Source organism: Oncorhynchus nerka, linkage group LG6 (assembly GCF_034236695.1).
Source record: "Oncorhynchus nerka isolate Pitt River linkage group LG6, Oner_Uvic_2.0, whole genome shotgun sequence".
Taxonomy (NCBI): domain Eukaryota; kingdom Metazoa; phylum Chordata; class Actinopteri; order Salmoniformes; family Salmonidae; genus Oncorhynchus; species Oncorhynchus nerka.
Window position 1 is genome coordinate 64898053 of NC_088401.1, and position 22610 is coordinate 64920662.

The following is a 22610-nucleotide window of genomic DNA, read 5'->3' on the forward strand; positions in this document are numbered from 1 at the left end:
CCCACTGCTAACCTTATGCCTAACTCTAACCTTAAATTAAGATTAAAAGCATACATTTTATTTTTTTATTTTATGGCTGTGCTAACTAGTGGAAACCACTTTTGCAGCAGTAACATGTGGGTAAAGCACTTCCGGTAGGTCATGGAATCGCTTGTAGAAGGTACGTTTTGATATTGAACTTCCCAGGTGTTATGGCAATTTAACACTTGATACATTACATATTTCGGCTAGAAATAAGTCTCTATTGGATGCCGACAAAACTAACTACCGCTCCACAACGTGGATATTAAAGAGAGGCCAAGCAATAGGAAGCAGTAATCAACCATCTTTCTTCTGCCAGCAGAAATAACAAGAACAGTGAGAGGGTCCAAGTCATTGAGCTGGTCCAAATGGGGCTGTAGTTTGCAATGTATTGTCTGTTTCTTAGCTAGATACTTGTAAAAGACCGGACGACTCGGTTGGAATATAGCAAGATAAACCTTGGAATCGCGACTTGTTAACCCACGGCACATCTGGAGGTTTATGATTAGTAGACTGGCTATAGCTATTAGAATTTGTATTCATTTTTTCATGTTTCCAATAGGTTTACCTTCCCCTAATCCCCCACCGCCAACCCAAGAGGCTAGACCAGCAGCTTCAGATGTAAATAACGACAGCAGTATCACGTCTTCGAAGAAGAGGAAAATAAACAGTTCTGAGAGGGAAGACATTGATTCAATCTCTTCATCTCCTAAAACCACAAATTATTCATCTTCCTCCTGCTCCTCCACTTCGCAACACATTCAGAAGAAGTTGAGGTTCGAAGATTCAGTAGATTTCATTGGACTGGATGTGAAAATGGCCGAGGAGTCGTCTGCATCGTGTTCTTCTAACAAGATGAAAACAGTTTTTTTGGCTGGGGGTGTTGGGCACCATGCAAACGGACTGACGAAAACGGCAGGCTCCACTACCTTCTCCAACAGCAAACCTGGCGCTGCAAAGAAACTAGTCATCAAGAACTTCAAAGGTAGTGTGATATTCAAAACATTCTAGTGATGGATGGATGCAAGGAATTGCTTGCTGTAATCCCATTTATCCCTTATAGTGAACGTTTATTTTAATTGTGTTAATTACTTGGCCTTGCCTAAAATATGTGCTTTAGTCTGGCTAATCTATGCAATTTTACAGTTGAATATGTGTCATTGTAAAATAGGTGGTTCGAGCCCTGAATGCTGACAGCCATGGTATATCAAACCGTATACCACGGATATGACAAAACATTTATTTTTACTGCTCTAATTACACCGGTAACCACTTTCTAATCGCAATAAGGCACCTCGGGGGTTTGTGGTATATGGCCAATATACCACGGCTAAGGGCTGTATCTAGGCACGCCGCGTTGCGCGTAAGAACAGCACTTAGCCAGTGGCCATATGCCACACCCCCTCGGGCATTATTGCTTAGTTATAAAAATGCACAATGATACACTACTATTTAAATGCCTGACATGATGCAGCTCATTTGTCTGAATATTTTTTTTTTTAGATGTTAGACTGATTATGTGTATAAAAAAAACACACACAAAAAAAAAAAACTGGTACAGATAAAATAATGACACACCAGAGAATTACTGTTCTCAAACTGCTTCCCTGTCTCTTTCATTTTCTTCACAGAAAAGCCCAAATTACCAGAGAACTACACACACGAGACCTGGCAAAAGCTAAAGGAGGCGGTCGAGGCCATTCAGAACAGCATTTCAATCAAGTACAATCTTGAGGAGCTCTACCAGGTACCTCAAAATGCTGCACATGCCTCATTTCCCTTCAGAACAGCCCTGGGTCATGTTCACATAATATTTTATTTGTCACATGCTTTGTAGACTAACAGTGCAATGCTTACTTACGGGTTGTTTTTCAACAATGCAGAGTTAAAGATAATAAATAGAAATAGTGACACAGAATAAATACACAGTGACTAACAAATAACAATGACGAGTAAAAATAACATGGCATTTGGCACCAAACCTGGACTTGTCCAATAAGAAGTGCTTGTTTTCATTGACCAATGCAAAATGTTTTATGCTCCCTGCCCTAATGAACACTACTCTGTGGTTGTGGTTATTATGATGATTGGCCACAGATGGGAAGCCCTCCTCCCCTGTGACCTTGACTTCTTATTCAAACCTATGATTTCGCAGTCAGTAAGCTAAACACAGTCTTAACAAACAAGCTATTTTTTTCTTCATGTCTCTAGGCCAGTATCTTGCGAAAGAGCTTGACAATAATTTGTGTGATATGTCTGCACTGTTTAATAGCTGTGTTGAGTTATGGGATGTTTAGATTACTTGGTGGCGGTGTCTTCTGTAGGATATTACATGCATAGATAATCAGTGTTTTAGCCCTGAAATGTAATAAACTCTTTAAGCACTCTCCTTTCTGTTTGTTGTTTTAGGCTGTGGAGAACCTCTGCTCCCATAAGATATCAGCCAAGCTCTACAAACAACTACAGGTTGTGTGTGAAGACCACATCAAGGCACAAATCGATCAATTCAGAGAATATCTTTTTCTGTGTGTGTAAATAGATGGTACTAGAAAGATGGTTCAATATATGTTTAGACACTGCTCAATCCTTGATCACTCAATGTAGGCGTTCATAAGTCTAATTATTTTGTTCAAGTATTTACTAGGGGATAGCTTTTGTCATTTGAACTACAGAAACTGAAATCATGTTCTTTATAAAGGTTGATATTGAATGCATGTCCTTTTAATCGCGTGTACTGAAAGGACACTGCTGCTGCTTTGTGTTGTTATGCATATGAAACCTGCTACATCCTTGACTCAGTGCTCACGGATGCACTGGACAGTACACTCTTCCTGAAGAAAATAGACAAGTGTTGGCAAGATCACTGCAGACAAATGGTATGTCTAGGACTCTGTCCTTGATTAGGATGTCATTTGATTCAATCTCATTCAAATCATTTCCTATAAAGGATTTCTTTCCTCTTTTACAGATCATGATTAGAAGTATATTTTTGTTCTTGGACCGCACCTATGTTTTACAAAATTCAATGCTCCCGTCAGTCTGGTGAGTTTCTCGCCCTCAAATCAAAATGTTGTAGAAAACATTGTTCAATTTCTAACTGTGTTCTGTCAATAGTAATTGGCTTTGGTTCATATTAATATCACCCCTCTTCCCTTCAGGGACATGGGCCTGGAGTTGTTTAGGTTTTACATTATCAGCGACATGAAGGTCCAGAGCAAGACCATCGACGGAATCCTGCTGCTCATCGAGAGGGAGCGCAGCGGCGAGACCGTCGACCGTAGCCTGCTGCGGAGCCTATTGAGCATGCTTTCTGACCTGCAGGTATGGCTACGCCCCTTCACACAGGGCATGGGAAAGCCTACTCAGTGGATTTCTTGTCCTATTCGCCCGGTTAATCAACCCTTAGCCCCTACCCCAGTGGTTCCCAAACAAGGGGTCGTGACCCCATATGGGGTCATCTAATGAAAATAGGGTCACAGGAGAATTTCCAAAATCCTGAAGGAAAAAAATATATACCAAAAATTTAAACGCAACAATTTCAATAATTTTATTTACAGTTCATATAAGGAAATCATTCAATTTAAATAAATAAATTAGGCCCTAATCAATGGATTTTACATGACTGGGCAGGGGCGCAGCCTTGGGTGGGCCTGGTAGGGTAGAGGCCCACCCACTTGGGAGCCAGGATTAGTTTTTCCACACACAAACACTTTATTACAGACAGAAATACTCCTCAGTTTCATCAGCTGTCTGCGTGGCTGGTCTCAGACGATCCCGCAGGTGAAGAAGCCGTACATGGAGGTCTAGGGCTGGTATGGCTACACGTGGTCTGGGGTCGTGAGGCCGGTTGGACATACTGCCAAATTCTCTAAAACGATGTTGGAGACAGCTTGTGGAAAATAAATTAACATTAAATTGTCTGGCAACAGCTCTGGTGGACATTCCTGCAGTCAGCATGCCAATTGCACACTCCCTCAACTTGAGACTTCTTTGGCATTGTGTTGTGTGACCTGCACATTTGAGTGGCCTTTTATTGTCCCCCGCACAAGGTGCACCTGTGTAATGACCATGCTGATGTAAACAAATATTTTAGAGAAGTAAGCCTTTAGTGTGTATGGAACATTTTGGGTATCTTTTATTTCAGCTCATGAAACACTTGAATAATTCCCATGGTGAAAGGCTAGGACCGCGACGCACACTATTGCAGAGACTTTTATATTTTCGGCGGCAGTTGATATGGTGATAAAAATGTGTGGGGAGGCACAGAAACTCTTATCATTACCTATGTCGGATAACTGGTAAACAAAGAATTTATGCTATTGCTAGCAATCAAGAGGAAAGTCTGACTGACTCAAGCTCCCCAGCTTAAGCTTTCCAAATGGGCGTGAGGGCCAATATGCCCATGCGTTGACTTTTGTCGGGGATGCTATTCATGAGGACATATTGTTCTGTCCCACAATTCCTGAGCATGAAACAGCATAGTGGATGTTGGGATCGAATGGTGGGCATTTGCACAGATGGGGCTCCATCTACAGTATGGCGGGCAGGCCTCTGCACTCTAGTTATGAATGTGTTTTCCTCTGCCATATGGACACATTGTATGATACACCGAAAAAAACTGTCACAGAACTCTGAGATACTGTATATGGCAGCAGGTAACTTTGATTGTAAACTACATCAAACCACATCCACTGTAGGCACACGTGTTCACAAAACTGTGGAAATATGGGATCAGAGCATGACAATGTTCTATTTCACACTGAGGTTTGGTGGTTATAGTTATAGAGGGGGAGTGTTGGAAATATTTTTCTCATTGGAAGAGCAGTTTGGTACCTACTTCCCAATCCATTTGACTGTGATCCTAGCTCAGTTGACATGCCGATAAGTGAAATGGAACAGTTGATCGAGCTGTCATGTGCTCGAATGCAGCAGACAACGCATTCACGGGTCACTACAGAGGGGTTTTGATTCCTGACTCAAAGGGAATGCCCTGCCGTCTCCCTTTGAGAATGAATGTCTCGTTCAAAACAACTCGGAAATCTCTGACTTCAGTGCATTCAAGACAACTGGGAACTCGGAAAGAAACGAGCTCAGACTGGGAAAAATAATTTTGAATGGTCATCCAACTCAGAATTCCTAGTCGGGAACTCAGGCCTCTTTTTATAGACTTTCCGACCTAGATGATCACTAACGTCATGATTTGACCTCATATTTTTCAGTTCCCAGTTGTCTTGAAAGCACTGTAAAACTCATGGTAGGCTACCTTTCACCAGCTCATATCTGTATGAAGCTGGATTCGGTGCTCTCAACTGCATTAAAAAAACAAATATCGAATCAGGTTGGATGTGACAGCAGAGATGAGGTGCGCCCTGTCGACCACGCCCCCTGACTGAAAAATTCCGACGCGACATGCATCAAGCACATCCATCTCATTAGTGGTGGTGAGATAAGAGAGATTATGTCTGAATAATTTGCAATTGACTGTCATAGCCCCACATTAAAAGTATGCGATGGTGAGTTGAAGACCATCAGTTTTACTGTTAGAATGGTTTTACATTGACTGACAAAGCCCCATATAAAATAAAAAGTAAACATTGGCTGTTGATTACATTGTTTTCACATGGTTTGGGTCGTGAGAATTTTCAGATATCAAAATGGGGTCCTGGGTCAAAAACATTTGGGAACCCCTGCCCTACCCCTAAGCATTTGTTTAGATCAGAAAGGATTGGACAGGTATATGAAAGCTGTTTCTTGTAGCTATCCATTTCTTCCAGATGTGCAGGGTGGATAGGGGTTGATCCTGCACTATGATATCCCTTTGATATTGCCAACCACTTCAACTTTTTTGGTGACAAGATTAGCACACTTGCATGCAAACAACAAATTCTGAGCCTTCATATTCATGCATAATGGACCAAATAATGAAAGACAATCACTGTAGTTTTGAGTTCCACAAAGTGGGTGTGGATGAGAATTTTTAAAAATAGGCTGTTATTGAAAATAAGAATTTGTTCTTAACTGACTTGCCTAGTTAAATAAAGGTTGTTCTTTTTTTTTAAATGAAGGGAGGGAGGCTATTCTTGCTACCCAAGAATAGCAGAGCACTCTTTAATGGTTCAAACAGCCAACCAAAAGTGCTTAGCAAACAAATAAAGTTATTTTACAGAAAACAAATGAACAACTTTCAGCATGCTCGGCACTGACACAAATGACTAATGATTGGCTGAAAGACATGTATAGTAAGAATGTGGGAGCTGTTTTGTTAGACTTCAGTTCAGCTTTTGATGTTATTGATCATAATCTATTGTTGAAAAAAGGTTGGTGTTATGGATTTGCATCCTCTGCCTTTTATTATGGATTGAGAGTTACCTATCTAATAGAACAGATGACTTGTGTTAATGGAATCCTCTCATGCAATTTCAATTGAGTGTGGTGTACCGCAGGGTAGCCGGCTAGGGCTGTTATTGTTTTCTGTTTTTACAACTAACCTTCCACTGACCTGGAATAAAGCCTGTGTGTCTATGTATGCTGACGACTCAACACTATGCGCATCGGCTGCAACCGTAAAATAAATGAGACACTTAACATAGAGCTCCAGTCAGTTTTAGAATGGGTAACTGGCAATAGGATGGTGCTAAATATCTCAAACTAAAAGTATAATTTTTGGGACAAATCACTCGCTCAACGCTAAACCTCGTTTAGATCTATTATTAAATAATGTGGCTATTGAGCAAGTTGAGGAGACAAACCTGCTGGGTGTAACCCTAGATAGCAAGTTTTCATGGTCAAAACATACTCAATGGTTGCTAAAATGGGAATGGTTTGTCCATGATTTCTGCCTTCTTGACATCCGTGTCGACCAGACTGGACTACTGCCCAGCTGTGTGGTCATGTAATGCAAAGAAAGACATAGGACAATTGCAGTTGGTCCAGAACAAAGCAGAACGTATCGCACTTAGATGTACACAGACGGAAAGTGTCAGTAACATGCATGTCAGTCCCTCCTGGCTCAAAGTTGAGGAAAGATTGACTGCATCACTATTGGTCTTTGTGAGAGGTATTGATGTGTTGAAGGTACCGAACTGTCTGTTCAAGCAGTTGGCACACAGTTCGGACAGGCATCGGTACAACACAAAACATGTAACCAGAGGTCTCTTCACAGTCCCAAGTTCCAGAACAGAGGCTGGGAAATGCACAGTATTAAATAGAGCCATGATTACATGGAACTCTGACAGCCCAGGTAACTCAAGCTAGCAAAATAACCAGTTAAAAAAAACAGATAAAAGAACACGTTATTGCACAAAGGGGACTGTGAAGAGACACGGCCATGCAATTCAGACTGTGATGTATTAGACCTACACAACCGGTTAAACGTTTTAGAACACCTATGCATTCAAGGGTTTTTCTTTTCTTTTTTACTCTTTTCTACAGTGGTGAAGACATTGAAACTATGAAATAACACATGGAATCATGTAGTAACCAAAAAAGTGTTAAACAAATAAAAATATATTTGAGATTCTTCAAATAGCCACCCTTTGCCTTGATGACAGCTCTTCCATTCCTATTTTGGTTACTACATGATTCCGTATGTGTTATTTCATAGTCTTGATGTCTTCACTATTATTCTACAATGTAGAAAATAGTAAACATAAAGAAAACCCATGAATGAGTAGGTGTTCTAAAACTTTTGACCGGTAGTGTATGTACTCATTTGTAGGCTGTGTGTGATATGAATGTATGCAGTTCAATCCTTGACTAATAATGTTCTGTATTATGTCATGTTTCATGTGGACCCCAGGAAGAGTAGCTGATGCTTTTGCAGCAGCTAATGTGGATCCTAATAAATACCGAATCTCCAACTCTGCTGTGTCTAAGACATCATGGGGTGTTTGTCAGCTGTGTTATTAGCGATCAACAACACCCGCGTCGGGATTTGAGTTGATGCACTATCACCTCCCCCACTTAAGAAATGGCTTTAATGACACCCAATGTTCTCCCTCCTCCTGACAGATTTATCAGGACTCCTTTGAACAGCGCTTTTTGGAGGAGACTAATCGTCTGTATGCCGCTGAGGGACAGAGGCTGATGCAGGAGAGAGAGGTGATTTATCCCCCTGGGCAGTGCAACACCACTGACTGTCTACTCCAGACCTCAGAGCCCTATGTCATCATAAATTACAATATTATGAGTCTGACTGGAGGCCACATTTTGATAGCCTGGTTCCAGATCTGTTTGCGCTGTATAGCCAAACATGACATTGTACTGCCAAAACTTGACAATGATCATAGAAATTGGCATGGTCTGTTCTTGCTCTTTTGCCAACTCCAGTGATCGTCATGTTTGACAGTAAAATGTATTGTTTGGCTATAGAGCACAAACCGATCTGGGACATGGCTAGCATTTAGAGTCTTGAGTCATCTTACAGTTATTTCTGGTAAAGACAATATGTGATATGTGGAGTGGTTTTACATGGCACTAGACGTTTGTCTGACCCTGTAAGGATAGGTTGCTTTTGACTTCGTATCCCAAATGATTTAGCAGCTACTTGATGGTTTAATCTGATCACTTCTTGAATATCTCGTCAGGTCCCAGATTATCTCCATCACGTCAACAAACGCTTAGAGGAGGAAGCAGACAGAGTCATCACGTATCTAGACCAGAGCACACAGTGAGTATTCTTTGTTAGAATACAAGGGGTTCGTCTTCCAAGAGTCCATCAGTATTGGTGTCATCTGTTTTCAGTTCTACATTTGACGTAATGAATTTTTGATTTGCTGCTGCCTTGGCACCGGTCTCAACGGGGTCTACCTGTCTAAATATAAAGGATGGAAAAAAGAGCGATTTGACTCCTCATTTCCTCCCTCCCCCGCATTCTTTTTTCAGAAAACCTCTCATTGCCACTGTGGAAAAGCAACTACTGGGTGAACATCTCACTGCAACACTACAGAAAGGTATATATCAGAGACTACAGACTTACCACACTGGGGCATTTGTTTGCTTACAATGGATGACATTTTAACAGAGTAAAAAAAAAATAACGATGCTATTGTCATATCACTTATCACATGATGAGAACATCAAATGTAAAAATAAAAAAAAGATATGGACTGTTTTTTGTTTAGTTACATGAACTAAATTGTCACTAAATACCTTAAACTAAACTACTATTTTCAATCTCCAGGCTTGAATCACCTGCTAGATGAGAACAGAATCCAGGACTTGTGTCTTCTCTATCAGCTCTTCAGTCGGGTGAGAGGGGGCGTGCTAGTCCTCCTACAACACTGGATCGAGTACATCAAGGTATGCTTGAAAACAAAGTCAGAATCTGTCATTTACTCTTACTAATTCACTTTTTGAAGGTGTGGGGATACTTCCTTCCAAGTACAAAACAGCTGGAGATTTGGATAATTCATTTGTATAGTATATAACCTAAAGCAACCCTTGACACCTCTACCAACATCACACAGGCCTTTGGAAGTACGATGGTCATTAACCCTGAGAAGGACAAGACCATGGTACAGGAGCTGCTGGACTTCAAGGACAAGGTGGACCACATCATCCACGTCTGTTTCATGAAGAATGAGAAGTTTGTCAATGCCATGAAGGAAGCCTTCGAGACCTTCATCAACAAGAGGACAAACAAACCTGCTGAGCTCATTGGTTGGTATCTCATGATGATCGCTATGGGAAACATGATAACGATAGCACTACAACGAGTGAACTGACTGAAAGAGAACTCATCTTTTCAAATTGTCTTCGTTCATAGACGTTTGTGTGCATTATGCTCCCATCAGTTTAAAGCTTCAGAATAAAGCTATTAAGCAAAAATTCTATTCCCGTTTTTTTTTTTCAAGTAAACTACAAAAATGTAAATAAAACAACACATGGTTGTATTTTGTAGCAAAACACGTGGATTGGAAGCTGAGGGCGGGGAACAAGGAGGCCACTGACGAGGAGCTGGAGAAGATGTTGGACAAGATCATGATCATCTTCCGATTCATTTATGGTAATGTGGTCCCAACATATTAATTTATGGTAATGTGGTCCTAACATATTCATTTATAGTCATGTGGTCCCAACATATTCATTTATGGTAATGTGGTCCCAACATATTCATTTATGGTAATGTGGTCCCAACATATTCATTTATAGTCATGTGGTCCCAACATATTCATTTATGGTCATGTGGTCTCAACATATTTCGCCAAACCATCATCTACTTCCAGGTCCTTTTAACTTTCCTCTTTGACAGGTCTCTTAGAAGCCTGTTGAAGTCTGTCTTTGTACTTTAACTTCATCCTCACCTTTTGAATTCTTGAATAGGAAAAGACGTTTTTGAGGCCTTCTACAAGAAAGATCTGGCCAAGAGGTTGCTGGTGGGAAAGAGTGCCTCCGTGGATGCCGAGAAGTCCATGCTGTCGAAACTGAAACATGGTCAGTGGGTCCCCATCAGACCTGGGTTCAAATAGTATACATTTTCCATCAAATGGCTGTGCTTGATTGACTGAGGCAGTGGAAAGGTGCTCAACCTACCCCACCCATCCGACACTTCAGGCAAGCTCAATCAAACGCTCAAAAGAATTTTAAATATTTCAAATAGTATTTTAGAACAATTCCACACACAATCCCCCACCACTGTCTACATCAGAATCCACCACTAGGACTGGGAATGATATCGCAATACTTAGGTGCCGATACGATATGTATTGCAATTCTCACGATTCTACATGTATTGCGATTTGATGTTCCAAACATATTGCTCACTATATGGGTTCTATCTTCGGCTGGCGGTACGGCGGCGGTAGTGCCAAACACACGATAGTTTGCAATTTCAGCGTGTAAAAACTGATGCTCTGGTGTTTTCCACCCCATGCAACAGGTTCAATTTACTTGCTGCAGAGAGACATGAGAGAGTATGAGAAGATTAGTTTTGATCAGTCATATAAAATAAGTCCTGGAAACATGTTGGCTCACTATTTAAAAACGATATACAGTACCAGTCAAAGGTTTGGACACACCTACTCATTCAAGGGTTTTTCTTTATTTTTTACTATTTATTACATTGTAGTAAAGACATAAAATCTATGAAATAACACATGGAATCATGTAGTAACCAAAAAAGTGTTAAACAAAACAAAATATATTTTATATTTGAGATTCTTCAAATAGCCACCCTTTGCCTTGATGACAGCTTTGCACACTCTTGGCATTCTCTCAACCAGCTTCACCTGGAATGCTTTTCCAACAGTCTTGAAGGAGTTCCCACATGCTGAGCACCTGTTGGCTGCTTTTCCTTCTCTCTGCGGTCCATCTCATCCCAAACCATCTCAATTGTTTTGATGTCGGGTGATTGTGGAGGCCAGGTCATCTGATGCAGCACTCCATCACTCTCCTTCTTGGTCAAATAGCCCTTACACAGCCTGGAGGTGTGTTGGGTCATTGTCCTGTTGAAAAACAATTGATAGTCCCACTAAGCGCAAACCAGATGGGATGGAGTATCACTGCAGAATGCTGTGGTAGCCATTCTGGTTAAGTGTGCCTTGAATTCTAAATATATCAGACAGTGTCACCAACAAACACCATCACACCTCCTCCATGCTTCACGGTGGGATCCACACATGCTGAGATCATCCGTTTACCTACTCTGCATCTCACAAAGACACAGCGGTTGGAACCAAAAATCTCAAATTTGGACTAATCAGACCAAAGGACGGATTTCCACCGTTCCAAGCAAGTCTCTTCTTCTTATTGGTGTCTTTTAGTAGTGGCTTCTTTGCAGCAATTCGACCATGAAGGCCTGATTCACGCAGTCTCCTCTGAACAGTTTATGTTGAGATTTGTCTGTTACTTGAAATCTGTGAAGCATTTATTTGGGCTGCAGTTTCTGAGGCTGGTAACTCTAAGGAACTTGTCCTCTGCAGCAGAGGTAACTCCGGGTCTTTGTTTCCTGTGGCGGTCCTCATGAGAGCCAGTTTCATCATAGCGCTTGATGGTTTTTGCGACTGCACTGGAAGAAACTTTCAATGTTCTTGACATTTTCCAGATTGACTGACCTTCATGTCTTCAAGTAATGATGGACTGTCGTTCTTTGCTTATTTGAGCTGTTCTTGCCATAATATGGATTTTGTCTTTTACCAAATAGGGTTATATTTTGTATACCCCCCTACCTTGTCACAACACAACACAACTGATTGGCTCAAACGTGTTAAGGAAAGAAATTCCACAAATGAACTTTTCACAAGGCACACCTATTAATTGAAATGCATTCCATGTGACTACCTCATGAAGCTGGTTGAGCGAATGCCAAGAGTGTGCAAAGCTGCCATCAAGGCAAAGGGTGGCTACTTTGAAGACTCTCAAATATAAAATATATTTAGATTTAACACTTTTTTTTGCTAACTACATGATTCTATGTGTTATTTTACAGTTTTGATGTCTTCACTATTATTCTACAATGTAGAAAATAGTACAAATAAAGAAAAACCCTTGAACGAGTAGGTGTGTTCAAACTTTTGACGTGTATGTGTGTGCGTGCACTTGGAAAGTATTCAGACCCCTTCGGTTTTACCACTTTTTGTTACTTTACCCCTACCTACATGTACAAATGACCTCGACTAACCTGTACCCCCCACATTGACTCGGTACCGGTACACCCTGTATATAGCCTCGTTATTGTTATTTTATTGTAACATCATTTTTAAAATATTTTTTTCAACTTTAATGTATTCAGTAAATATTTTTTTAAACTATTTTCTTAACTGCTTTGTTGGTTAAGGGCTTGGAAGTAAGCATTTTATGGTATTCAGCGCATGTGACAAATAGTTTGATTATTCTAAAATGTATTTAAATACATTTTTTGGACTAAGCGAAAACAGGTTTTTATTTTTTCCACTTATAAAACAGAAATACCTTATTTACATAAGAATTCAGACCCTTTGCTATGAGGTTTAAAATTGAGCTCCTGAGCATCCTGTTTCCATTCATCCTTGATGTTTCTGCAACTTGATTGGAGTCCACATGTGGTAAATTCAATTGATTGGACATGATTTGGAAAGGCACACACCTGTCTATATGAGGTCCCACAGTTAACAGTGCATGTCAGAGCCAAAACCAAGCCAAGAGGTTGAAGGAATTGTCCGTAGAGCTCCGAGACAGTGTCTCGGCACAGATCTGGGGAAGGGTACCAAAACATTTCTGCAGTATTGAAAGTCGCCAAGAACACAGTCTTAAATGGAAGAAGTTTGGAACCACCAAGACTCTTAGAGCTGGCCGTCCGGCCAAACTGAGCAATCGGGGGAGAAGGGCCTTGGTCAGGGAGGTGACCAAGAACCCGATTGTCACTCTGACAGAGCTCCACAGATGAACTCTGGAAATAGAAGAACCTTCCAGAAGGACAACCATCTCTGCAGCACCAATCAGGCCTTTATGGTGGAGTGGCCAGATGGAAGCCACTCCTCAGTAAAAGGCACATGACAGCCCGCTTGGAGTTGGCCAAAAGGCACCGAAAGACCTCTCAAACCATGAGAAACAAGATTCTCTGGTCTGATGAAACCAAGATTGAACACATTGGCCTGAATGCCAAGCATTGCGTCTAGAGGAAACCAGGCACCAGTCATCACCTGGCCAGTACCATCCCTACAGTGAAGCATGGTGGTGGCAGCATCATGCTGTGGGGATGTTTTTCAGCGGCAGTGACTGGCAGACTAGTCAGGATCGAGGCAAAGATGAATGGAGCAAAGTACAGAGAGATCCTTGATGAAAACCTGCTCCAGAGCTCTCAGGACCTCCGACTGGGGTGAAGGTTCACCTTCCAACAGGACAATGACCCTAAGCACACAGCCAAGACAACGCAGGAGTGGCTTCGGGGCAAGTCTTTAAATGTCTTTGAGTGGCCCAGCCAGAGCCCTGACTTGAACCCGATCTAACATCTCTGGAGACCTGAAAATAGCTGTGCAATGATGTTCCCCATCCATTTTGACCAGAGCTTGAGAGGATCTGCAGAGAAGAATGGGAGAAACTCCCCAAATACAGGTGTGCCAAGCTTGTAGCGGCATACCCAATAAGACTTGAGGCTGTAATCGCTGCCAAAGGTGCTTCAACAAAGTAAAGGATCTGAATACTTACAGTTGAAGTCTGAAGTTTACATATACAAAACTCCTGACATTTAATCCCAGTAAAAATTCCCTGTCTTAGGTCAGTTAGGATCACCACTTTATTTTAAGAATGTAAAATGTCAGAATAATAGTAGAGAGAATGATTTATTTCAGCTTTAATTTCTTTCATCACATTCCCAGTGGGTCAGAAGTTTACATACACTCAATTATTGTTTGGTAGCATTGCCTTTCAAATTGTTTAACTTGGGTCAAATGTTTCGGGTGGCCTTCCACAAGCTTCCCACAATAATAAATTGGTTGAATTTTGGCCCATTCCTTCAGACAGAGCTGGTGGAACTGAGTCAGGTTTGTAGAACTCCTTGCTCGCACACACTTTTTTAGTTCTGGCCTAAAATGTTCTATAGAATTGAGGTCAGGGCTTTGTGATGGCCAATCCAATACCTGGACTTTGTTGTCCTTAAGCCATTTTGCCACAACTTTGGAAGTATATTTGGGGTCATTGTCCATTTGGAAGAATTTTGTGAAGTGTACCATTCCCTCCTGCAGCAAAGTACCCCCACAACATGATGCTGCCACCCCCGTGCTTCATGGTTGCGATGGTGCGGTCTTTCAGGTTATGTCAATATAGGACTTGTTTTACTGTGGATATAGATACTTTTGTACCTGCTTCCTCCAGCATCTTCACAAGGTCCTTTGCTGTTGTTCTGGGATTGATTTGCACTTTTCGCACCAAATTACGTTTGTCTCTAGGAGACAGAACGTATCATCTTCCTGAGTAGTATGACGGCTGCGTGGTCCCATGGTGTTTATACTTGCGTACTATTATTTGTACAGATGAACGTGGTACCTTCAGGCGTTTGGAAATTGCTCCCAAGGATGAACCAGACTTTTGGAGGTCTACAAACAAATTATTCTGAGGTTTTGGCTAATTTCTTTTGATTTTCCCATGATATCAAGCAAAGAGGCACTGAGTTTTGAAGGTAGGCCTTGAAACACATCCACAGGTACACCTCCAATTGACTCAAATGATGTCAATTAGCCTATCAGAAGCTTCGAAAGCCATGACATAATTTTCTGAAATTTTCCAAGCTGTTTAAAAGGTACAGTCAACTTAGTGTATGTAAACTTCTGACCCACTGGAATTGTGATACAGTGAAATAATCTGTCAACTATTTTTGGAAAAATTACTTGTGTCATGCACAAAGTAGATGTCCTAACCGACTTGCCAAAACTATAGTTCGTTAACAAGAAATTTGTGGGGTGGTTGAAAAATGAGTTTTAATACTTCAACGTAAGTGTATGCAAACTTCTGACTTCAACTGTATGCAAATGTAATATCATTTTTTTTTATTTATAAATTTGCCACGATTTCAAAAACCTGTTTTTGCTTTGTCATTATGGGTGTGTAGATTGATGAGGGGGAAAAACAATTTGAATACATTTTAGAATAAGGCTGTAACGTAACAAAATGTGGAAAATGTCAAGGTAGGTGTATGTGATTAATATATATCAGTATATGCTGTATATATGTGTTTATGTATTATTTTATTACAAAAGTACTTTTGAGTCAAAGTATCAATATAATATTGCAGTATGTAACTATATCAATCCCCCCCATCACTAGCTACTACTATTAACTGTACACATAGAACTTTGACCAACAACTATGAAGCATGTGACACTGAATGAGACTAGGGACTCGTAACCTTGGTCCTTTCTTTAGAATGTGGAGCGGCATTCACCAGCAAGCTGGAAGGCATGTTCAAGGACATGGAGCTTTCCAAGGACATCATGGTGCAGTTCAAACAGGTACACATGCTTTTGTCCTTCTCTGTTTTAGGACAACAGTATCAATGACGTTACGCAGGCAGCTATCCATATGTAAAAAAAAAAAAAAAAATATTAGAATAATAATTATGTCTTTGCAACTTGTTGTTGTGGCAATATTTTCACAACTAACTTTAGAATTATTAGCCTAGATGTGTCTCATTAGACACCATTGATTGGTTGGTTTGTTTCTCCCTTTTCCTATTACATAGTGTCAAAACCTCCCTGGTAACATTGAGCTGACGGTGAACATCCTCACCATGGGATACTGGCCCACCTACGTCCCAATGGAGGTCCATCTGCTCCCAGAGGTTAGTGCAAATATCAAACCCTCCAGGCTCTGTTATTTTATGACCTGCTATGTAATACATTTGGTTTATGTCACACCCTGTTCCCTTTTTTTATAGTGCAGTACTTTTGACCAGGGAACTATATAGGGAATAAGGTGCAATTTGGGACAAAGCCATAGTCATTGTCTATGATTATTTTAACACTCTTTCTTGGCCAGATGGTGCGGCTGCAGGAGATTTTCAAGACGTTTTACCTCGGCAAGCACAGTGGCAGAAAGCTACAGTGGCAGTCGACATTAGGCCATTGTGTTTTAAAAGCTGAATTTAAAGAGGTACAGTAGCTAGTAATTTTTATTAATCTAGTATTCTAGGCAGAAACTCATTGTGATAACATTTCCTTTTCCACAAACAGGGCAAAAAGGAGCTTCAGGTATCCCTGTTTCAGACACTAGTGCTGCTCATGTTCAATGAAGGAGAGGAATTCACCTTAGAGGAGATCAAGCTAGCTACAGGAATAGGTCTGTATGATCACAATGTACTCAGTCATGACACAAATCCTAATGGATCCAATACAGCAGTCCTCTTGAGACATTTTCAGACATGTTGCTTAAACTGTATCAATTATTATCACTATCATCTTTTCTATTTGATTGAAACACAAGCTTTTGCCCAGTCTTTTTGGTTTGAGTTTGCGTTGACCTAAAGTGAGATGTGTGTGCAGAGGATGGCGAGCTGCGGCGGACCCTGCAGTCGTTGGCGTGTGGCAAGGCGCGCGTCATCCATAAAGTCCCCAAAAGCAAAGACGTGGAGGACGGAGACAAGTTCTCGTGTAACGATGACTTCAAACACAAACTCTTCAGGATCAAGATCAATCAGATCCAGATGAAAGAAACGGTATATTCTCTTTCTTTCTCAGCAGGGCTGTAGTCATTAGGAGGAAATATTTGTCATGTTTTTATTGGACAGGTTCGTTTTAGTGCATAATGAATATGTCCCAATGCTATTTAGATGGGAATATGAGTCTCAGTCCAGTCTAGTTCTAGCACTAACGTTTCTGAACTATGCATTGCCCCTTAGAGGCGGGTGTTCAAGTCTGCTACTCACCACTATGTTGTAATAATAATAATATGCCATTTAGCAGACTTTTTTTTCCTAAGCCACTTAGTCATGTACGGTTGAAGTCAGAAGTTTACATACACCTGAGCAAAATACATTTAATCCCAGTAAAAATGCCCTGTCTTAGGTCAGTTAAGAACACCACTTTATTTTAAGAATATGAAATGCCAGAATAGAGAGAATTATTTATTTTAGATTTTATTTATTTCATCACATTCCCAGTGGGTCAAAGGTTTACATACACTCAATTAGTATTTGACAGCATTGCCTTTAAATTGTTTAATGTGGGTCAAACGTTCAAAGTAGCCTTCCACAAGCTTCCCACAATAAGTTGGGTGAATTTTGGCCTATTCCTCCTGACAGAGCTGGTGGAACTGAGTCAGGTTTGTAGGCCTCCTTTCTCGCACATGCTTTTTCAGTTCTGCACACACATTTTCTATAAGATTGAGGTCAGAGATTTGTGATGGCCACTCCAATACCTTGACTTTGTTGTCCTTAAGCCATTTTGCCACAACTTTGGAAGTATGCTTGGGGTCGTTGTCCATTTGGAAGACCCATTTGTGACCAAGCTTTAACTTCCTGACTGATGTCTTGAAATGTTGCTTCAATAGTATCCACATAATTTTCCATCATGATGATATCATCTATTTTGTGAAGTGCACCAGTCCCTCCTGCAGTAAAGCACCCCCACACCATGATGCTGCCACCCCGTGCTTCACAGTTGGGATGGTTTTCTTTGGCTTGCAAGCCTCCCCCTTTTTCCCTCCAAACATAACGATGGTCATTATGGTCAAAAGGTTCTATTTTTGTTTCATCAGACCAGAGGACATTTCTCCAAAAAGTATGATCTTTGTCCCCATGTGCAGTTGCAAACCGTAGTCTGGCTTTTTATGGCGGTTTTAGAGCTTCTCCGTTGTTGAGCGGCCTTTCAGGTTATGTCAATATAGGACTCGTTTTACTGTGGATATAGATACTTTTGTACCTGTTTCCTCCAGCATCTTCACAAGGTCCTTTGCTGCTGTTCTGGGATTGATTTGCACTTTCTGCACCAAAGTATATTAATCTCTAGGAGACAGAACCCGTCTCCTTCCTGAGCGGAATGTCGGCTGCGTGGTCTCATGGTGTTTATACTTGCATACTATTGTTTGTACAGATGAATGTGGTACCTTCAGGCATTTGGTAATTGCGCCCAAGGAGGAACCAGACTTGTGGAGATCTACCATTTTGTTTGAGGTCTTGGCTGATTTTTCTTTTGATTTTCCCACGATGTCAAGCAAAGAGGCACTGAGTTTGAAGGTAGGCCTTGAAATACATCCACAGGTACTCCTCCAATTGACTCAAATGATGTCAATTAGCCTATCAGAAGCTTCTAAAGCCATGACATAATTTTCTGGAATTTTCCAAGCTGTTTAAAGGCACAGTCAACTTAGTGTATGTAAACTTCTGACCCACTGGAATTGTGATACAGTGAAATAATCTGTCTGTAAACAATTGTTGGAAAAATGACGTGTCATGCACAAAACAGATATCCTAACCGACTTGCCAAAACTATAGTTTGTTAACAAGAAATGTGTGGAGTAGTTGAAACATTTGTTTTAATGACTCCAACTTAATTAAGTGTATGTAAACTTTTGACTTCAACTGTATACATTTTTTACTTTTAGGTGGTCCCGGCAATTGAACCCACTATCCTGGCGTTGCCAGTGCCATGCCCTACTAAATGAGCTACTTCATCAATCTCACCAATTTGATTCTATCTGTACTGTCTATCTATAAATAAAAGGAAAATGGGTGGGGGGGATATTAGCCAGTCATTCATTTGGTGGATTGTCCTTGGTAGGTGGAGGAGCAAGCCAGCACCACGGAACGAGTCTACCAGGACCGGCAGTATCAGATCGATGCCGCCATCGTCAGGATCATGAAGATGAGGAAGACTCTGAGCCATAACCTCTTGGTGTCGGAAGTGTACAACCAACTCAAGTTCCCTGTCAAGGTGAGTGAACGAAGAACAAATGTGTGAAACACATGACCCTGTGTGCAAGAAGACTACTCACTCAGGGGGGAAGTTTTCCGAAAGGATTGTGGGGAATGTGGTACTTTATTTACACAGACTGACCTTCCAACATACATTTTGCAATTGTTTCTCCGGTCCCTGTTCATAACCTGGTCTCAGAGTATTTTGTATTATTCTGTATGCAAATCTAACAATCCATTTAGTATTCTATGTTATGTTTTGTATGGTATTTATTATTTGTGGATGTCCATCACCCATTTCGTATGGTATGTTACGAATTACAATTCAAATTATATGTTAAGAATTTGCAAAATGTACAATATGTTACGAATTTGCAAAATGTAACGAATTTGCAAATCGTATGATATTTTTGAAATATATCTATGTGGCTAAGGTTAGCTCGCTCACTAAATATATCTATGTGGCTAAGGTTAGCTAGCTCACTAAATATATCTATGTGGCTAAGGTTAGCTAGCTCACTAAATATATCTATGTGGCTAAGGTCAGCTAGCTCACTAATGTTAGCTGGGTTAGGGATAAGTTTAGGAGTTAGCATTTTTACCTTTATTTAACTAGGCAAGTCAGTAAAAAACAAATTCTTATTTTCAATGACGGCCTAGGAACAGTGGGTTAACTACCTTGTTCAGGGGCAGAACGACAGATTTTTACCTTGTCAGCTCGGGAATTCGATCTTGCAACCTTTCGGTTACTAGTCCAACGCTCTAACCACTAGAGGAAGGGTTAGTTAAAACAGAAACCCAGCTTAAAACCACAAACCGCAAGCAATGCAGATGTAGAAGCACGGTGGCTAGGAAAGAATTCCTAGAAAGGCAGGAACCTAGGAAGACACCTAGAGAGGAACCAGGCTCTGAGGGGTGGCCAGTCCTCTTCTGGCTGTGCCGGGTGAAGATGGAACATGGCCATGAAGGCCAGATTGTTCTTCAAGCTGTTCATAGATGACCAGCAGGGTCATTCAGAGGTCGAGACAGCAGGTGTGGTAGAGGGAGAGAGAATAAAAAAAAGCAGGTCCAGGACAAGGTAGCACGTCTGGTGAACAGGTCAGTGTTCCATAGCTGTAGGCAGAACAGTTGAAACTGGAGTAGCAGCACGACCAGGTGGACTGGGGACAGCCAGGAGTCATCAGGACAGGTAGTCCTGAGGCATGGTCCTAGGGCTCAGATCCTCAGAGAGGAGAGGGAGGGATTTAGAGGGAGCATACTTAAATTCATGCAGGACACCACATAAGACAGGATTATACACCAGATATAACAGACTGACCCTAGCCCCCTGTGGACACTGTGGCCCTGTCCGATGATGTCCCCGGAGACCCTTCCACCCCAACCAACCTCCTTTTGTTTTTGCCTTAAGTAACCATCTGTCTTGTTACCAAACAAAACATATCATACCAAATGGAGTGTCTCGGCTATATGTACAGAATAATATGAAATGCTCTGAGACCAGTTTGCTGTGTGACTTGGTGGCTGAGAGAAAGTGCCTTGTTAGCTACGAGGCTTTAGGAAAACTCATGTATGATCCAAGTACATTTCCAAGCACTTCAGAGTGGACTGTAATTTTGAGATTTTCTGTTTGCTGACACTCACTTTCTCAACAGCCTGCTGACCTAAAGAAGAGAATCGAGTCTCTCATTGACAGAGATTACATGGAGCGCGACAAGGAGAACCCCAACCAATACAACTATGTGGCTTAAAGCGAGTTAGACAGAGCGAGGGATGAAGAGAGGGAGATGGAGAGCAGGTGGTCCAGTCAGGCTGAAGGCTTCCCTGAGCCCTCTGTCCCATGGATGCTCTTCCTCTTGCTCTTCTGCACACATGGATGTCAACGTTACCCTCTTTAACCCAGCAACCGACAACTGAATGGATACTGCTCAGCGGGATTTTATCAGGGGCCTGTTTTCCAGTGGACTGCATGCCCATTAAACAAGAATATCGTCCATTCATTTCTCAGTGCCGCTCGGTGAGAATTGGACTAGCTACCTTGGACAAAAAAAGACAAACCAATGTTGTTCAGTTTGTTCTTTTTTTACGGAGAGGGAAAAAAAGTATTTATTTTCAAACTTAGATCTCTGTCCATTGTCATTTGTTTATGGCATTCTGTCCCTTGTTTTTTAAGTCACTACTTTATTTGATTTTAATTCACTCTGTACTGTCCCATGTAAATGTTCAAACACCTAACATGGCTCTTAACATACTACACTTGGAAGAAAAGAGAAAAAACAAAAGTAAAGCTTGTCTCATCAATCAATGTTGTATGTGAGACCCATGGATAAACATTCACAGTAGGATATTATTTTTCCATGGTTGATTTCAGTGTCAAATGTGCGCACCTGCAGCCAAGTCAAACAATTCTCAGTATCTATTAGTCGCAACCTACTCCTGTTTATTAACAGCAACAACAGCAATCAATGGGACGATTGTTAAGTAGCAATATGAGGAATTGACAATATGTGCCAAAAATAGAGCACTTCTTTTGTTATATGATTTGTTAATGCTGCTAAACAAACACTTTAACTTGTACATGTTATATGCATTTAGTTTTCCATTTTACTTTAGCCCTGACTGTTTCAATGTTTACTTTTTTTATAGACAAGACTTTACAAATGTATTAAAATTTTAGTTGCGAACTTCGACAGAGATTATGTACTATTAAAAGCACAGCCACATCAGCCCCTGTTTCCCTTCATGTTCCCAAGTATGATATCTCTTGTGTTCCAAGCATTATATTCTTTGTAAGTCCTCTCTGTAGGCCTTATGGAAGGCCATGTGTATGTGGATAGATGGAGTTGTTTGATATCTCAACAGATGAAACTGTTTATTGAGAAATCATGCTTGACTGGACTTTATGCCCTGTCTGAATAAATGTTTGTTTTACTGCTTCAGATTAAAATAATTGTCAGTGTTTCTATTTTGTTTTCCCCCCTTCATATCTGTTAATTTTCATAGACATCTCAACCCCCCCTCCCCCCTCCCCAATAGTAAGATAGTATTGGCATGTAGTATATAATATTGGGTTACCAACATATCAGCTGCACCTTTTTATTACAAGAAGTTATCCATATCAGAGTTTCTAAACCATCTTTGTCCGTATTGTCATACGATGTAAATAGTAAAATGTGTTCCCTCAAAAAGAGGGAGGAAATAGTATCTTTTGATTGGTTGTTTGGGTGATGTGTGTCACAAAATAAACAGGAACATGATTCTACAAATCCAT

At 40.9% G+C, this 22610-nt stretch overlaps 1 protein-coding gene across 3 annotated transcripts; it reads left to right on the forward strand.

Annotated features, from left to right (window-relative positions):
• The first annotated feature begins 54 nt into the window (after positions 1-54).
• On the forward strand, positions 55-22609 carry LOC115130845 (cullin-4B-like). Of its 3 annotated transcripts, XM_029662365.2 has the most exons (21): positions 55-160; positions 584-1006; positions 1653-1768; positions 2431-2534; positions 2828-2897; positions 2990-3063; positions 3180-3342; positions 8032-8121; positions 8607-8689; positions 8905-8972; positions 9203-9321; positions 9489-9681; positions 9923-10027; positions 10345-10455; positions 15859-15944; positions 16175-16273; positions 16471-16584; positions 16665-16770; positions 16974-17146; positions 19209-19361; positions 20995-22609. In XM_029662365.2, the coding sequence occupies exons 1-21, from the start codon at positions 142-144 to the stop codon at positions 21088-21090; spliced, it is 2565 nt and encodes an 854-aa protein (XP_029518225.1). In that variant the 5' UTR covers positions 55-141; the 3' UTR covers positions 21091-22609. The 3 variants fall into 3 exon arrangements, with proteins under 3 accessions (XP_029518225.1, XP_029518226.2, XP_029518224.1); XM_029662364.2 differs by lacking the exon at positions 55-160 and having other exon boundaries at positions 179-1006; XM_029662366.2 differs by lacking the exons at positions 55-160; positions 20995-22609 and having other exon boundaries at positions 177-1006; positions 19033-19301.
• Position 22610: the final 1 nt, after the last annotated feature.

What these genes read in the sequence shown, in the direction of transcription:
- LOC115130845 (XM_029662364.2), top strand. Translation starts at nt 523, where the DNA reads ATGATTAGTAGACTGGCTATAGCTATTAGAATTTGTATTCATTTTTTC. An exon ending in CACTGCAACACTACAGAAAG is followed by an intron (nt 8,973 to 9,202) that starts GTATATATCAGA and finishes TTCAATCTCCAG; the next exon opens with GCTTGAATCACCTGCTAGAT. An exon ending in CATCTTCCGATTCATTTATG is followed by an intron (nt 10,028 to 10,344) that starts GTAATGTGGTCC and finishes ATTCTTGAATAG; the next exon opens with GAAAAGACGTTTTTGAGGCC.